Source organism: Cinclus cinclus, chromosome 4, assembly GCF_963662255.1.
Source record: "Cinclus cinclus chromosome 4, bCinCin1.1, whole genome shotgun sequence".
NCBI lineage: Eukaryota > Metazoa > Chordata > Aves > Passeriformes > Cinclidae > Cinclus > Cinclus cinclus.
Genome location: NC_085049.1, coordinates 40,982,034 through 40,999,302, shown reverse-complemented (window position 1 = coordinate 40,999,302; position 17,269 = coordinate 40,982,034). Strand labels below are relative to the sequence as shown.

At 38.4% G+C, this 17,269-nt stretch overlaps 1 protein-coding gene across 1 annotated transcript; it reads left to right on the top strand.

The window, feature by feature from the left end:
• Positions 1-1,004: 1,004 nt before the first annotated feature.
• SLC38A4 (solute carrier family 38 member 4) lies at positions 1,005-15,890 on the top strand. The gene is made up of 15 exons (XM_062491158.1): positions 1,005-1,142; positions 1,950-2,040; positions 3,344-3,459; positions 5,188-5,261; positions 5,396-5,488; positions 7,040-7,121; positions 7,213-7,295; positions 7,405-7,463; positions 7,826-8,104; positions 8,223-8,302; positions 9,379-9,479; positions 10,454-10,578; positions 13,144-13,288; positions 14,253-14,350; positions 15,789-15,890. Exons 1-15 carry the CDS (start codon positions 1,024-1,026, stop codon positions 15,888-15,890), a joined length of 1,647 nt encoding a protein of 548 aa, XP_062347142.1. The 5' UTR covers positions 1,005-1,023.
• Positions 15,891-17,269: the final 1,379 nt, after the last annotated feature.

Genomic DNA, 17,269 nt, shown 5'->3' with positions numbered 1-17,269 from the left:
TGAGCTTTCTGATCTCTGCTCACGCCCCTCACTGATGTCCCCTCAGCTGTGGAATGGAAATATAGAATGCATCAAGGAATATCTTTGGGAAGGGAGGATTGCAGAACTGCAACATTTCTTGCACAGTGTTTCCTCTTGAATCTGATAATAAACAAATTAATTCACATGTGTATCTGCAGATGAATCTGTAGCACATAACTGCTGAAATCCCAGAGGTGAGGTTCTCTTTGTAAATTTGGGTCATACAGTTTCTTTTGGCCCATACAAGAAATTAAGGGTTGAGCATTTATTCAGATGATTTTTAAAAGGTGAGAATTTTTATCATTGGGTAAGGATAATCAGGCTAATGTCCATGTAATAATCCTGTGTGAGACAGAGCTTCCAGTGATGGGTCAAGTAAGAACTAAACACTAGTCCACTTAGAAATGGGCCTATCAGAATTGCACCTCCTAATTATCAAAAAATGATCATAGAGATGCTCACCTCTGTCAGATCTCAGTGAAAGGGACAAATCTATAAAATATTTAAACCTATGACAACATTAATCTCACAATAAATGGGAAAGGCAGCTAAACTCCTGCTTTTATCAGCAAGCATTTCTGCATCACCCTCTCCAAGAAGCTCAAAAGCAGTAGTTCAGGAAATTATTTTCTGCTGTCTTTGTATTTTTTCCAGATGCTGGATATCCGCTGTGCATCTGTCAGCCTCTGCACCCTTTGCTATTTGAAGGGAGACAAGAGATGCAAATGCTGGCATATAAAGAGATTTTTATGCTTTCCCAGAATCTTCCCAGTCTGCAACAGTATCCCCTCCTAATGCTATTACAAAGATCAAACACAAACCAAACAATTCACACTGGTTTATCTAATTTGAAGAAAACTCTAATGAGTTCTGTTGTGTTTTGTTTGCAGAACAGAGTGTTCTGGCAGTCCCTGCATGACAGAGAGGGTCTGCAAGCAGACGGCAGAGCGCTGTTTACCCTGAAGAAGCGAGTGTGTGTGCTGGAAAGCGCTGACCGCTCTAATGGATCGCATGGAGCTGCAAAAAGTCAACATCGAACCTGATGACCAGAGCAACAGTGGAGAAAGCCTTGAAGACAACTACACAGAGCCGGCTGGTTCGGAAAAGGCTGCAATTAGGAGGTAAGCACTTATCTGTTCTGTTAAGGCTAGAAAGCAGTAATCAATAAACAATCTTCACTAACGGCATGTGGGTAGTTTCCTCACAGCGCTGACCCTGCCTGCTCTGTGCTCTGGAGGACAATGTGCCCAGAACAGCAAGGCAGCCCAGGCCCCCCCTTGCCCACCACCACCTGATATCTGATTGATATATGCAGGCTCCCAACACAGAGCACGACTGGCAATTTCCAGCTAGTCTGCTCGGATAGTACACGTGCAATATTTAATACACTCTCAGAGTAGTTCAGCCTGGGCACACTGCGGAGGGAGAGCTCCCCAGGACAAAGTACGGAGGGCAGCGGGGGCAACCCAGCCTCAGACATTCCAGCAGAACCCACGATAACACTAGCACCTGCATGGCTGGAAAAAGACATCTTGAAACCAGCCATCAGCCTCTAACTCTCAGCTTGCTGCACCCTCCAGCACATATTTCCATCAGGGCAGTTGCAAGGTCCTTTGTTCCCCAGACGTGAAGTATGCGCTCAGCTTTAGCATGTTACTGGCAGTACGGATCTGCTTTCCCACAGCTACAATCAAATGTAATTTGACGATCACTGAGTCTAAAACTAAATTCCAAATCAAAGCAAAGATCCACTAAACATGCCATTGGACATAGAACTTTACATGATAACAGAGGTTTTTTCTGAAGGATTTTTAAATATTCATAACAACATCAAAGGAAAGTTTCCACTGATGATAAAAGGCACTATTCTATTATAATGTGTGTCATAAGCTTTATCTAATTGTTTGCTTACTTTTCCTTGTGTTCAGTCCCTTTGCTAGTGATGATGCAGAAAGTCAGAAGTTCCTTACAAATGGATATCTGGATAAAAAGAAATTAGAAGACTATGATGAAGAATATGTAAGTTTTATTCATTTTTAATGAATGAATGAATAATTACAAAGTAGATCCTATTGACATGAATTTTTTCTAGAAGTGTCAGTAAGCAAAATTACTCTGGAGGCCAGCCAGCATAATATTAACTTTCCAAGAATAAACATATTTTCTAACAGTTAGTGCAGGAAACCTTTTCTGTTGTCTTTGAAGTAAAACTGAGCCTTTCCTTCAAAAGTAATCAGAAAAATTCCTCCAATCACACTTGAACTTCAGTAACATCTGCATACCATCTCAGCTGACATGTGTATACAGGGTGGGTATGCACCCATTTTCCTGACAGGGCATTGGGCTCGGAAGGATTTTGCTGTTCTTACGGCCAGGTAGATGTATGCCTCAGTGCATACATGCTTGTATTTCTAGTTTCCAGCATCAGTGTAAATGAATCTACATTCAGCTGCATTGCTTTAAAGAAAAAAACACTCTTGTTTTGGCTTTACGATGCTGAGCACTGCATGGTCAGCACACCTCCAACTCCCGAGACAGCTCCACATGCAAGCGGAAGCACAGCACCGTTTCCTGGGGCGTGCATGTGGGTGCCACTCTGCTTAGGATTTAAAGTTACTCAATTTTTAGTGGATTTCATGAAATGGAAGGCATTGTTTTATCAGCTGTGTTACAATTTTATTAAGGAACGATAACATCAAATCAAAAATATTGTTTGTGATTGCAAACTAAAATTAGGATCCGAGTTCCCTTTTTCTTTTCCACTTGGTGTTGCTCAGTTATAACTCACTCACACACCATCCCCTCTCTCCTAGGTTTTGTCCACTTCCATTCTTCTGCTACCAGCCCTAGGCACACAGAGCTCCTTTCTTTCCTCCCCCAGACACATTTTTAGATTCCCAAAGAAAAAAAACACATTCTACTTGGAGACAAATTGAATAATCTGATGTATTAATTTATTTGAAAATCGGAATTTTAAAAATCAGTAATTGTGAAATCTATTTGATAAGAGGACAGATTTCCATAGTGGCTGGCCAGCGCAGCCAGTGTAAATGTATCACCTTAGTCACCTGTCAGGAATGTAGACCTCCTCCTGACTGAGACAATGAAAGAGTGGGAAGAGGCAAACACTACCAGCACAGCTGTCTTCAGGGTAAAGAGACTTCTTACGGTGGCAAGTGCCTCTGAGCTTGGGAACCTTGAAAAAACTCCACCTTTAGGGATCAATGGAGCAGTGCAGGGAATACCAGCAATGAGGACAATTAGCCAGTCATGCTCAGTAAAATGCAAGTGAATTGCCATTTTCTGTTCTTGCACCCAACAGCATAGGGGTAGAACTTCCTTTGGAATGTCCTCGTTCAACCTCAGCAATGCCATTATGGGCAGCGGCATCTTAGGGCTCTCCTATGCCATGGCCAACACAGGAATTATCCTTTTCATGTAAGTACATAGAAAAAGAAGCAAATAGAATATAAGAACTGGGCTGGAGCTGAAGTTTTTGTGGCTAGAGATGTATGTTAAGCTTGCTTTGTTAGCTGAAGATTCTTGTAAGATCCTCTGCAATGAAAGCATTTCGGCTTCACCACAAGGAATCATCCACTGCTGAAAATCGTTTTATGTTTTTAATATTTTAGACCTCCTTTGTGTTATGAATGTGGCTGTGAATTGATACTGTGCAGTCAAAAAACAGAAGGAAAGAACAGCATGCAGGTCCTAAAATAACAAGATCGATCTTGCCAGTTCAGTATGGGAATCCAACAAGGAAATTAAATCACTCACAAATATGTTTGTATAACCCCAATTATCTAAACACAATGTAAAAATGGAAGAAGAGTATTCTATATAATCTGAAATGGCAACATGCTTTGAGTGAAAAGGCATTCACAGATCTGATGTTGCTGCTTCTAGTCTGTCTGTACCCAGTGTGCACAAAGGACAGCATTGGTCTGTGACTGACAAAGAGTATCCACAGAGAATGGGTTTTGATAAACAGTAACATATAGCCATGGGAAGTTTTTAAATCAGTGGCTAACATCTGGCTCCTTTGAATGAGACAAACTGTATCAAAAATAAATTTGGGAAGTTTTTTTAATAACTGGTTGTAATTTTAAATGAAGCCTTTATTTTAGCCTCCCATGAGACTGGAATAAACCAGGATATTATTGTGTCACAATAAGCCATTTTTTTACATTACTGATATCTAGCATGTTTTTATAGAGCTTCTTGCTTGTGGGGACTATGTCACTATGGCAGCAACAGTATTTGAAATTTTAACATTTGAAATTTTCCAGTTGCTAAGAAACATCTCCTGTTATGCCAATATAATTTTTAACTGCAAATTAATTGTAGATTCAAATGCTACTCTGTATAAATGCTTCAAAACACCTACACACAGCTGGTTTAGATATAGTACTTGCAGAGCAAAAAATGGAAGCCAGTTCTAAAATTGACATTGTATCAGGGTCAGAAAAATGTAAGATTTTTTTCTCCTTCAACTTTCTCTGAGCACTTGTACTAGCTGCTATGTTTACATATGATCACTGTAAAGAAAACTGTGATATTTTAAGCCTCACTAACAGGGAAAAAATACCTTTATTATATCTTTGTTTTGAAACTGTTCATACTAAATGTTGGCTAAAAATTCTGATACAAGCTTAATGACATTAACTCCATTGGCAGTGCTAAAGTAGGGAGTAATGCTAAAGCCAAAAACAAATCTCCCCCCACAGCTCACTTTCTTTACTATGCTATTTCTATGTTTCTTGCAGTAGAACATTCTCCCTTCTGGTAGATGAAGGAATTTTATTTAAAGTACAAACTTGTGCATAGATATTGTTACCCTCACAGTAATTTTCCACTTGCTTGAAGTTTCTCTGTTTTCACAAATCATGATGTTAATATTACTGGGACAGAAAAACACCATTTACTAAATGGAAACTAGACTTAAACAAGCTTTCAGGGGCTTTTAGAGTGTGTAAGGTGCAACTGTATTCACAAGTAAGCTACAGCTGATGCTTAGATCTGCATTTAGAACTGGGAGACCGAAGAACAAACTTGCTGGAAACTATCTGCATGTTGAAATTCATGAGAACCAGCAAGTGTATGTTCAAATTAACTGAATGTTTCTGATGTCATGCTTAGGATTCTGATTTCTGCTTTGCCTTGCAGAGTTTTGCTGCTCAGTGTAGCAATATTGTCACTCTACTCGGTCCACCTTTTACTGAAGATATCAAAAGAAGGAGGTAGGAGGCCGTGACTGACAAAGAGTCTGTATTGCATGCATGTATTTTACCTTGGAATGCAATTTATCGAGTATATACAATGTAGTGGCTCATATTTCTTTTCTTGTTTTGGTTTTGACTGGGTTTTTTTTCAGGATCATTAATATATGAAAAACTGGGAGCAAAGGCGTTTGGCTGGCCTGGGAAGTGTGGTGTTTTCATTGCAGTCACAATGCAGAATATTGGCGGTAAGAGACGAAAGTTTTCTAGCTTCCAATGCTCTCTCTGCAGAAAACAAGTGATTTCTTTCTCTCCTCTATCTGGCTAAATGGCATCAGAGATGAGCCAGATACAGATACACTGTATTGTAAAAATGAAGGATATGAAGAATTCATCTCACTTTTTTCAGCAACCTGACACTTCAGTGTATGGTGAAAGACAGTTGCCTGGGATCTCTCCATGACCAGTAAAGAGCTTTCAGTGATGGTTAAAGTGACCTGACTGACTGTCCTCAAGGCACTGGCCATTATCTTTGTTTAGTATGGCTCAGACTGCTCTTAGCATCTAGTTGAAGCATATGCGTAAACTTAGAAAAGATTAGTTTGACCTAAAAGAGCAGGACAAGGTTCTGACTTCTCCATAAAAGGCTCCTCAGTAGTTCATTTATCAGCTGAATTCTCTCCTTGAAATAACAGTTGGGTTGTGTTATTCCTAAAATGTGTGTTTAAAGTAATTTTTAATTTTACTTCCTGTGAAATATCTCTGAAGTAACCTCCATCCTCTCAGAACAGGAGACTTACCAATACAAACATAGTGATAGAGTGTACATTCATTCAACAAAGATTTTTGCTTTACTATCCTGGAAGAAATCTTTTGGGAGGCTGAAGAACACGAGGTCTGAAAGCAAAGGGGAATTTGTAATTTTTTACAGATTCCTTAAGGAGAGGTAATTGAAATTTAAATTAAATATGCCATTAGTCAATTACATTTATGCAAGGTTTTTTGTGATTTCTCTACTGGAACTTACTATGTTTTGCAAATCTCCATCAGTAGATCAATATAGTCCTGTTACAACAATTTTTCTGCACCAACAGAGGCAGTTCACATCTCTGTACTGCAAAAGACTTTTTGATTTTGTTCACAAAAAGGTGTTATTCTATGGTATTCCTTTCCTTCCTCAAGCCTGGATATCAAACTGGTTTAATTCAGAAATGAAGTATGCTTCCCTATTAAAGAGGATTAGCTCTTCCTCTAGTTCTTGTCTAGATTGACCCAGAGACCAGAGACCTCTCAGTGGCAAATACAAAACAAATTAAAAAAACATTACTTCTGGCAATACATTTTAAATGAGATGTATAGAAATCCACTCTTACATCAGGAATCTTGACATCCTTTACATAGAGAGAAGATACTGGAAGAAAGAAGTTGAAAGTAGGAATGGTAAGGTAGTTGAAGAGATCTAGCAGAAGTAACAGCTAAAGTTACTACAGAATGGGGATGGACAGCATCCACTAGGAAAAAAATATATATAGCAAAAAAGCAAAATGAAAAGTTAAGAGTGACTTAAGTATGCTTTAAATTCAGTAGAAATTGTATAGTAATCTACTATGGAATGCTAGATGTCATTCAGAACACGTTCATAATTATATGAAGGATTTATTTATTTATTTATTTATTTATTTATTTACTCTCACTGTTATTTAAACAAAACTCATTTTTCTACTTTAGCAAAAAAATTTCTCATTTTTTGGAACTCCAGTTTTCTCTGAAGGTGTTTGTTTTGTTTGGGTTTTTTTCAGCAATGTCAAGCTACCTCTTTATTATTAAGTATGAACTTCCTGAAGTCATCAGAGCATTTCTGAAACTCGAGGAGAATTCTGGGTAGGTGCCTTTTCCCAGCCTGAACCAGAGATGAAAAATTTTCACTATGATGTCAACGATGATTGTTTTTATTTTTATTCTTCCTCTTTAGAGAATGGTACCTTAATGGGAACTACCTCGTCATACTTGTAACTGTTGTGGTTATTCTTCCCCTCTCCCTTCTAAAAAGCTTAGGTAAGCTTAATGCCCTGCTTAAGCCCTTTTCTTAGTCCTGTTAGGATAGTGAATTTATATGTAACTGAACTATTTTGTTCTGTTTTGTTTTCTTTTTCTTGCTGCGCAGGTTATCTTGGTTACACAAGTGGGTTTTCGCTGACCTGTATGGTTTTCTTTGTCAGTGTGGTAGGTGATTGTTTGGATATTGTCTCTAGCCAAATATAGACTCTGTAAACCTTAAACATTTTTGTATTTCGTACCATGACAATTTAATGTGGATGTTAGAATTGCCCCTGCAATCTAATCAAATCAACTACCTATTGCTGCATGAAGTCAGAATAAAAAATCAGTCTAAAAACACTTGAGAGTAAAAAAATAAATCAGGAAAACAACAGAGTAACAAATATTTGCAGAAGAACCAGAATTAGTAGCACTAGGCTTCTTGCTTCCTCTCTTTCTCAGTATCTGTTTATACTTCTGTTGGAGTACCACGGATGTGTAATCTCCTATGGTGGCACTCTTCCGATACATTGGCTACTTTTGTGTAGGTGATCTTCAAGAAATCCCAAATACCCTGTCCTCTTCCCATCATGGACCACGGAGCTGAAAACTGGACAACCACCAATAACACAATGCCAATGCACCTGGTCATGTTATCAAATGAGTCACTCAGTTCTGGTGTGAATTTCATGATGGACAACACAGCTGGGCACTTCCCAAGCCTTGAGGAGCCAAAAGATACATCCCCAAAAAGCGGTGTAGAATACGAAGCACACAACGACAATAGTGACAAGTGCCAGCCAAAATACTTTGTGTTCAACTCACGGGTAAGGGAGATTCTGTAGAATTTGTCTTCCACCACTTGTACCACAGTTAAACTGCTGCCTGCCAAAAGTCAGAGGTACAGCCGTGACTATTCTTACTAATGGGAGCTTTATTTTACAGACTGCCTATGCAATACCCATCCTGGCATTTGCATTCGTATGCCACCCTGAGGTGCTACCAATATACAGTGAACTCAAAGAGTAAGGTTCTTAAATTTTGTCCGATACTTCTAGTTAACCATTGATAGAGATCACCTTCTACATGTTGTCCCTTGATTGCTGCTGTGTAAACACCCACATGATAGCGATTTATCATTTTCCATAGTAAGCAGATTTTGGCTTTGCTTTGATCTTATAGTCAGATATTGGTGACAGAGAACCACTGCATTGATCAATATTAGTAAAGGAACAATCTGGACAGCCCTTCAAATGGTCTGAAGTAAACTGGGGAACTTGGTTTCACTGAAACAGATAATTCTGGTTTCTAATAATACCTAAATATGTTCTGTGTCTGTGTCAGTTGCTGCTTACTCTTGAAGTTTCTTGGGATGCCATTGGTTTGGGTGAGATGGGCTCTTCACTCAGCCTGTTTTGCTTAACAAATATCAGAAATCAAATACACTTGCTTAAAACAGCACAGAGTTGATAGTTTGGAAGAGCTTATAAAAGGCATTTGTTGAATAGCAAAAATTGCATTACAGGAGGGTGTGTTGCAAAACTCAAGGAGGCTAAGAACCATTACCTCCTATTTCAGTAGGTTTAACCTCAGAAGCTGTAAAAATTCTCATATTACTTGGGAAAATGCTTACAGGTCCTATAAGATGAAGATTTTCTTTAACCAAAGGATTTATGAAGAAAGGATGTGAGCTGCAAGGGGTTCTTGAACCTGCAGAACAGCCCTATGTAGATATAAGGGTATGTTCATATAGAGATGGCTGAGAAATCTTGTCTATTATTATTAACAGACCTGTAATTCTAGTCCCTCCATTTTTTTAGTCTAAAATACGTTATTTGAGATTGACATTTAATAAATTATGATATACAAACTAATGTGGCACATTTTTATGTTGCCACAGAGAAAGCACTAGAAACGCAGTTTCAACACATTTCATAAATCTGTGCTGCATTGCACAGAGTTGTAAAGCATCAAGGGCTCTATGTAAGCAATATGGGTGTTATGAACTTACTATCCAGTGAGGGTATGTCAGAGACCTAAGACACTTCTTGTACAAAGAGAGGCTTTATAGAACTGTTATTCTCTTTCTTTTGTACTTAAGTCGCTCCCGAAAGCGGATGCAGAATGTTTCCAATATCTCCATCACTGGCATGCTCATCATGTATCTTCTGGCTGCCCTCTTTGGATACCTTACCTTCTATGGTAGGTCAAACCCCTGTTTTCTGCAGAATTTTGCTGTACTTTTTAATGCAGGCAAGCTGGTTCTATCATAAAGACTCAAGTATTAATGCATTTTTGGGGGGGTCTGAAGCCAAGTTTAAACAACATTCAATTATAATACATAGTGTGTAACCTTCTGAATGAACTATGGGACTTACCCAACTGTCAGGCCACAAGTTCCTCACCTGTGAGAGACTCAGAGGCACCTTCTAGGGGGACTAGTTTTGCTTCCCTTGACTTTATGTACTCAGACAAGAAGCTGCTGTAAACTTGACTCTTGGCAAAGGCAAAGAGTACTAAAAATACTCTAGTGCTCAACAGTTTTACATGACACTATTAAGTGCTATCCAATCTGTCTCTGACGCCACTAGTTCAGTTTCATCTATGCTGAAAAACAGGTGCAAATCATTCTAGTGTAAAAAAAAATCTGGACGAGCTAGACTAACCGATAGGCAAACAGAGTAGTCCCTCTATTAGCATACCATTTTGTGCAAATGCCACCTCTTTTTACCTTGTTAGTTCCTCCATACATCAGAGAAGTGAATGATATAGCACGATCTGCTCCCTGTCACTGGGGCAAGATGGCTCTGTTTGAGAGCTATGGCATCTGGGTGGAGGTCAAAAGGATCTGCTACCAGTTCAGTGAGTTGTTTCATATCACAGAAATTATTTTTACTTCAGGTTCTGCATCCACTTAATTACTTTCTCAAAGTCATCTCAAAGATACTGGAGTACAAAGCATCACCTCACAGCTGTATTACCTTCATCATCACTGAATGATGGACTTGTATCAGTCACAGTGGGAAAATTCCTCTTTCATGTCTAGCCCATAATTTGTATCTAATTACAGCAGCTGGGCTAAAGTTAATCTTATCTTTGACTGCAGTATAAAGATCCTTTTAAATGTGCAAGGCACTGCTTAAGTGATTTAACTCCCTTCTGTTTCTTTTTCGTAGGAGAAGTTGAAGATGAGCTGCTTCATACATACACTAAAGTGTACACCTTTGACACCCTTTTGCTGTCAGTTCGTCTGGCAGTGCTGGTGGCTGTAACCCTGACTGTGCCCCTTGTCCTTTTCCCTGTAAGTAACATAGCTGAAATCAGGGCTAACCCATATACAGTGACTGAATGTGATCAGCACAGACATATTTTAACATTAAAGAAAAGTGAAGTCTGAGCTTTTTTTATGTAGAAGTCTGTTTTCTCATATGCGGTTTAACCAGAGTGTGGACCTTAGGCTGTTAGGGTTGCAAAATTTGAAAGAGCGAAATAAATCCGTCTTTATAAATAAACCAGGAATTACTTCTCTGGTTCTCTCTGGCTCTTTCTGTGCTGTGTTTATCAGCACAGTGCTAAGTACCAAAGTGTGGAGATATACTGAACCCCCTTACAAGATTTCCTAATACAGACAGAGGCACTTACGATAGCATCCAAACTCAGGATAGACACACGAAGCTCAGGTCATGCATTGTGCAGGACTCCCACATTGGGCTGCCAAAGTACAAGGACAGAGCTCCAGTGCTTACCTTACAGGCTTGAGTCTATGGGCAGGTGGGGAAACTAAGTGCCAGAAAAAAGAGGCATAAAAGGACTGCAAAGTCAGTTGTCAGCAAAGTTTGGAGCTTCTGTGTGCTCTTCACTGGGAAAGGCACAATAACCACAACAGTAGGGGCAGAAAGGCACAGATAAACAAATCACTCTGCAGAGGATCTCCTCAGGGATTGATCTTCCCCAGTGAGCAGAGCTCCAGGCCTCTGAATGTATAAGACTGTGCCTCATGCCTTCCTTGAGCTGCCATGCAGTACGGGAGAAAATAGCTGATCCTCATCATTTTGTTTTGGGAAGCTGGTGTGTCATTAGTACAGCATGTACAAGCCCAACATCATGATGCTGGAGGGCTCCCAGCAAGATACATCACAGCAGTGTTCCCATCTGAGTAGCCCAGGAGTCCTGTTCCTCTGTTGTCCTGGATGCAAAACACTCTCTGGGTAGGTACTGTTTCCAGGCTTTCTGACAAATGCCTAAAAGCAGTGATCACTGTTCAATGTTGTCTACTAAAAAAAAAAAAAAAAAAAAAAAAAGTTCAGATATAAAGCACCCAGAGTCAATCCTTCTAGCTTGGAGAGCTTCAGTGCCCTGCCTTAAACAACATGTTCAAACCAGTGGCTCAATGTTTAAATTAGTTTTAACAAATTGGTCAGTCTTCATGGGAAAACAAGCTAAGGGCATTGCAAAAGCCTGTCAGGTGTAACATTTTGTATTTTTAGATTTCTGTATAATCATTTTCATATTTGAAAAGTTAACAGTTACATATCACAGCACTGATTGTTCCATTGAAAGAACCCCTGAGAAAATACCATTTGCTTGTAAGCCAGAATATCAGAGCTTTACACATTCTATCAGAACACCAAGATCAGTAGATCTTATTACTTCAAACAAGCAGTATAATTGTATTAACTATTTTTTTATGAATCATACCATTTGTATTTTCTTAGTCAGTCTTTTATTTAAAAAAATACTGCATTGCCAGAAAAATAAATTAAATATAGATCTATATACCATTAGCCACTGTAAAATTTCAGTTGGATAGGTTATTTTAAGGACAGTATCACAAAAGGAATAATGCACAATATGACTAAGTTTACAGGAATGCAGAAAGAAGTTTTTTTCTGTAATAAGACTGTTTTACACCAACTAAAAAAGTGGAAAAATACTTTCAACCTGCCTACCTCTTCCTAATACTGGTTTACATCAATCAACCTGAAAAACATTAAATACAAAACTCATGGTGTGTGTTCAAGTCATGTACTACCCTGAGAGAACCCCATATATATATTAAATTGACAAACTCACCTAGAAGCAATTATATGTTTTTTTAAACAACCAAACAGAAGTGCATTTGGAGCTTTTTGAGTATAAAAATATTTTTGTCCTATTTCAGAATACCAACTTTTAAGTTAATTGTGGTACTTGAGAATAATATTATCTCCAGCCACCAAATGGATTTGCTTTTGACCTTTTTTATACTTACCATCGTTTATGTTGTAAAAGCAAAATAAAATTCACGATGTGTGAGAAAGTCAGTGAAGCAAAAATGGATCCTCTGCAATAGGTTTTAGGATTATAATTTCCAAGTAGCATTAAAAAATATGCTTTCCTTTTCAGATATGTATACGTATATATTCAATGATTAAGTAAAACAACATCTTCCTCTTTCTCTCAGAAAAGTAAATGACTTGTGGGATTCTTGTGGGATTTTCATCAGGTTTGGGAATACAGCAATTCATATTTCACACATGCTCTTTTTTTTGCCTGTTGATTAGTACTTATAGTGGGGAATTCTATGAGGATTTTTTTTGCTGATACTAGCATCTTTCAGTTGAACAGATTTCATGTCCCTGATTTTACACCCTATTTACTTGACTTTCTCCTACACTGCAAATATTTGAGTTTCTGCATTAAACTGTGAACTCACTTCTCAAAAACCGACATCAGAGTGGGATTATTGAGGGAATCAAAGACTGAAAACACATTTTTTCAGTCAGAATTTGTCACAGCAGAAGTAATTAATATAGATTTTTTTTTAATTGGAAGCAAAGATAAATTAATTGTTGTTTTACTTTCCCTGCTGTTTTTCACCTTGCAGATCCGTTCATCTATCAGTGCATTGCTGTTTCCCAAAAGGCCATTCAGCTGGATAAGGCATTTCCTGATTGCAGCAGTAATTTTGGCTTTTAATAATCTGCTTGTAATTTTTGTCCCAACAATTAAAGACATTTTTGGATTTATCGGTAGGTTTCATAAAGACTTTTTGTTGACTCTGTTATCTTTCTACAACATATTTGCATTCATGGGCTGAAGGTCAATCTCTGTTTGGGTCTTACAATAGAGTAATATAAACACAAATTGAAGTTAAAGGGGATGCAAGAATTCCCAAACAGCTGGCAGTCAAAGCTACATACTATTCAACTTTGTTGTTACTTTGCATGAGGCACAACGAATCCAACAATCCCAATATAAAACTGGTAAGGAATTCCCATTTCGACCCAAAAGGGATTTAATATATATGGAGGAGAGGGAAATCACCTTTGGTTTTCAAGCACCTATAGCATGAAAAATTGTATTGACTTCCAAACTCTTGTGCTAGAAAAAGAAAAAAAAAAAAGTGACACATTTCTTTTGACATTAACAGCTCCCTCCCTACCACTTTCTTTGGGTCAGTTTTGACCTCTGACCAAAGAGGTCCATAAAGAGCCTCTGTGCTCTGAAGTACTTGAGGACTCAGGGATGCAGATGCAGATGCCCTTGAGAAAGGTATCTCCATGTGGTTTCTGCAGCTGGTTTGCTCCTCCCTGCCTTTTATACCCAGCTCTTCATGCTAGGCTCTGCTGAGAAGAGAGGAGTAGGCACTACTTAGGCACAGTTCATCTACTCTTTTTCGATACCTGCTTTCCAAGGTCACCTAGCCCTGGGAATGTCTATTCATCCTTGCCTCACTAGCTGACATGCAGACATCTCCACCACAGCCACACCATTTTGAAAAAGCCCCTCCAAGTAACAAGTGTCTCTTTGGGCCCCAACACCCAAATAAGTATTTGGACATCCACAGCTCCCCATGAATGATGTCTCTAGAGAGAGCCCTTTGTACAGCTGGGCTCAGAAAGGCAGATTCCTCCCTACAGGCTTTCTTTTGCAGATGCACCACTCTGCTTTTCTGTCAAAAGGTGCAGCACTCAGCTCTGCTCTCTCTTCCAGGAGCCTCTTCCGCTACAATGTTGATTTTCATTCTCCCTGGTGCCTTCTACCTGCGAATTGTTAAGAAGGAACCCCTGAGGTCTCCCCAGAAGATTGGGGTAAGAGAATTGGGGGCAGTTGCAAAAGGAAGTGTGGGAGGATGTGTGATTTCCACTCTTCATTAATACTCAGACCTTTGACTTGCAACATCTGGCAATTGCTCCTAAATGGTAGTGTCCCACTCAAAATACAGGTTGGGCAGTGGGATTCACCTGAGGCTTCTCAAGACAAAGCCTTTAGTGCCCTACTGCTCCTGACACTCACCTAAGTGTTTAGGATAAAGTGTGTCTTAAACCACTAGAGAAAGGGACTTACTTAATCCACTCTAAGCTCCAGTTGACACCTGCATTTGCATAAATAGCACCATGACAGTCTATAAGAAGTTGGTTCATGTTAGAAGACCAGCTGTGGATTAACAGGAAGATTTGAGATCAAGGTTAAGAAGGAATTTGTACTGCAGAGATAAATAAGTAACAGTGAGCTCTCCTCTGAGACGGATCCACACAGCTATAGGATGCATATATGAAGGTCTATCATTTATGTACAACACGTGTCAATACGTCATGCTGGACTGCCACTGCAATACCTTTCATCCTGAACATCGATAACTGCCTGCACATTTAACTATCACTTAGGAAATGTTCTTTGAAAATGTAATTAGAAAAGTTATTGATGAAATATATATGTGGGCACATAATGTAAACAGATGGACATACATACATCTATATATGTACATATATATACATATATATATATACGTTCACAAAAGTCATATGAGTTCAACTGATACATACTTCAAGTATAAAAGAAACTTTTTGTGGTGAAATGATTTCTACAGTATTTTTTGAGGCTGTTATTGTAGAGAGGCTGAATATTTTTTCACATGTCTTTGTTCACTCTTCATGTTGCTGTGTGTTAGGCACATCTAGAATTTCACACCCTGTACTGAGATCACATAAAATATTCATCTTTGTTTCACAAAGATATTTCACAAAGAATATTGTTAAGTGTGGACAGATTACAATAGACTAAAACTCCACTAAAGCAAAGGATGACTACAAATGTCTGAATCTCTTGAATATATACAGAAATACTGTCAGATAACAGATATGGGCTTACCTGTTTGTTTATAAGGATTAAGCAGATTAACTCTGAAGTTGTTCTTAAAGCCAGAGATCATAATAATTGACTGAAAATTTGTCATTTTCTAAAGATAAAAAAAGTTGTTTCTTTGTTATATTATTTTTTATTATTTTCCACAGTACCAAAGTGGGTTGTTTTCAGCTCTAGCTGTGTGAAGTTCATCTCTCTTGGACTGAAATTCACACAGGACTAATTTTGATTCATGTATCCCTATACAACATTACTTGGATTTTAGTCACATAGAATAAGCCAAACTTAGGCCATGAGTATTTCACTAATGCAGATCCAGTGGGACCATATATGTGCCTGCTCAGTTACTTGCTTTATTTACTAAATTTCATTTTCCAATTTCAGGCTCTAATTTTCCTCATAGTTGGCATAATCTTCATGGTTGTGAGTATGACTCTTATTGTAATGGACTGGATTTACCATCCCCCAAGTTCAAGACATCATTAACCCGTGAAGACCACCAAGTGCTTTTTATAGCATATAAATATTTGCATTGTGTGCTCTGAAGAACATCTAAATGGGATTGTTATTCCTAGCTAGTAACTGCAGTACTTTGAAGACAGTTTCTGGTAAGGTCACAAGAACCCAATGGAGTCTGCATCATCCTTGTCAATAAGGATTGTTATTTATGCATTAGGAATCTGAGCTTAACATTTCTGGCCAGGTGAAATGAAAAGTGTGGTGTGAATGCTTTCTATTTTCAAAACCATAATAACTTTGTATATAGTCCTCAAAAATAGCTTTCAAAATCTCCCATGATGATAGTAACCACAGTTCCTAGAACCTTGGAAAGGTAATGGCCAGAAAACCAGTTAGTGCCTTGTTTTTGATCTGAAGGTTGCGGGAGTGGCTGCCCAAGTCCGAGAGAAAGGATATGGTTTCTGGAGGGGATCCGGAAGGTGATTCCTCCCTGCCTGATAGACTGACCTGCCTATCAGAAAGACAACGGCTTTGACAAGCCAGTGGACAAAGCTGAGTGTTAGATTTGTTGCCCAGATTCACTGCTGAGCTGTTGTACAGAATAAAGCTCTCTGACACAGATTATCTGTTGGGGCATGTGCTTGAAGAAGAGTAGAGTATTCTCATTTTGTTTTTAAAGATGCCTGTGCTGAAAATATCAGTCAATTCTGCTGTAGGGATTTTTTTGTTCTTAATTTTTAATTATTGTGTGAGCTTACTTCACTGAACAAGTTGTATCCTCCATAAAAACTTGTCTTCCATTCTCACAGGAATTTAAGGAGACCACAAGGTGTGACAAAGCACCCTATCCAGTATTGTTCAGTACTTGTGTATTTGATAAATGTTCAGTGCAGGAAACTGTAATTTGCTATATATAAAAATATATGTATTTATGTACATAATTTTTTGTTTTCCTCTAGTTATAAAAATGTTAACCCTGTGGTATATGATTTTTGATTTTTTTATGTGTCACTCTGTTTTCATAGCCACACACTTAATATTGTTTTGAAGGAAACATATTGAATTGGTGAATTTGTAAAAGGTTCATTTTATTTCACCGCTGGTTGAAATATACCTGTAGTAAGCACTAACTGTTACCTGTGTAAAAACACATTAATATGTTTACTACTTACATTATAATAAATTTCAAGAGTTTTCCTCTTGAGAATTTTTAATACATCGTAAAGTTTTGTTAACATCGTACACCACAAATCTGAATTACTTGCTCAATTGCTGTACCTCATCTTGTCCATGGACGCGTCAGCATTCAACAACATCCTGTACAGTTATATTATATGAGGGTAACAGCATTACTGATGATCTCAAGTGTATCATGCTGTAGAGCTGTGCGAGACAGGAAAGAAAGT

Coding starts and splice junctions, on each gene's coding strand:
- SLC38A4 (XM_062491158.1), top strand. CDS start 1,024: ATGGATCGCATGGAGCTGCAAAAAGTCAACATCGAACCTGATGACCAG. Junction 2,041..3,343: donor AAGACTATGATGAAGAATAT/GTAAGTTTTATT, acceptor TGCACCCAACAG/CATAGGGGTAGAACTTCCTT. Junction 5,262..5,395: donor GAAGATATCAAAAGAAGGAG/GTAGGAGGCCGT, acceptor GTTTTTTTTCAG/GATCATTAATATATGAAAAA.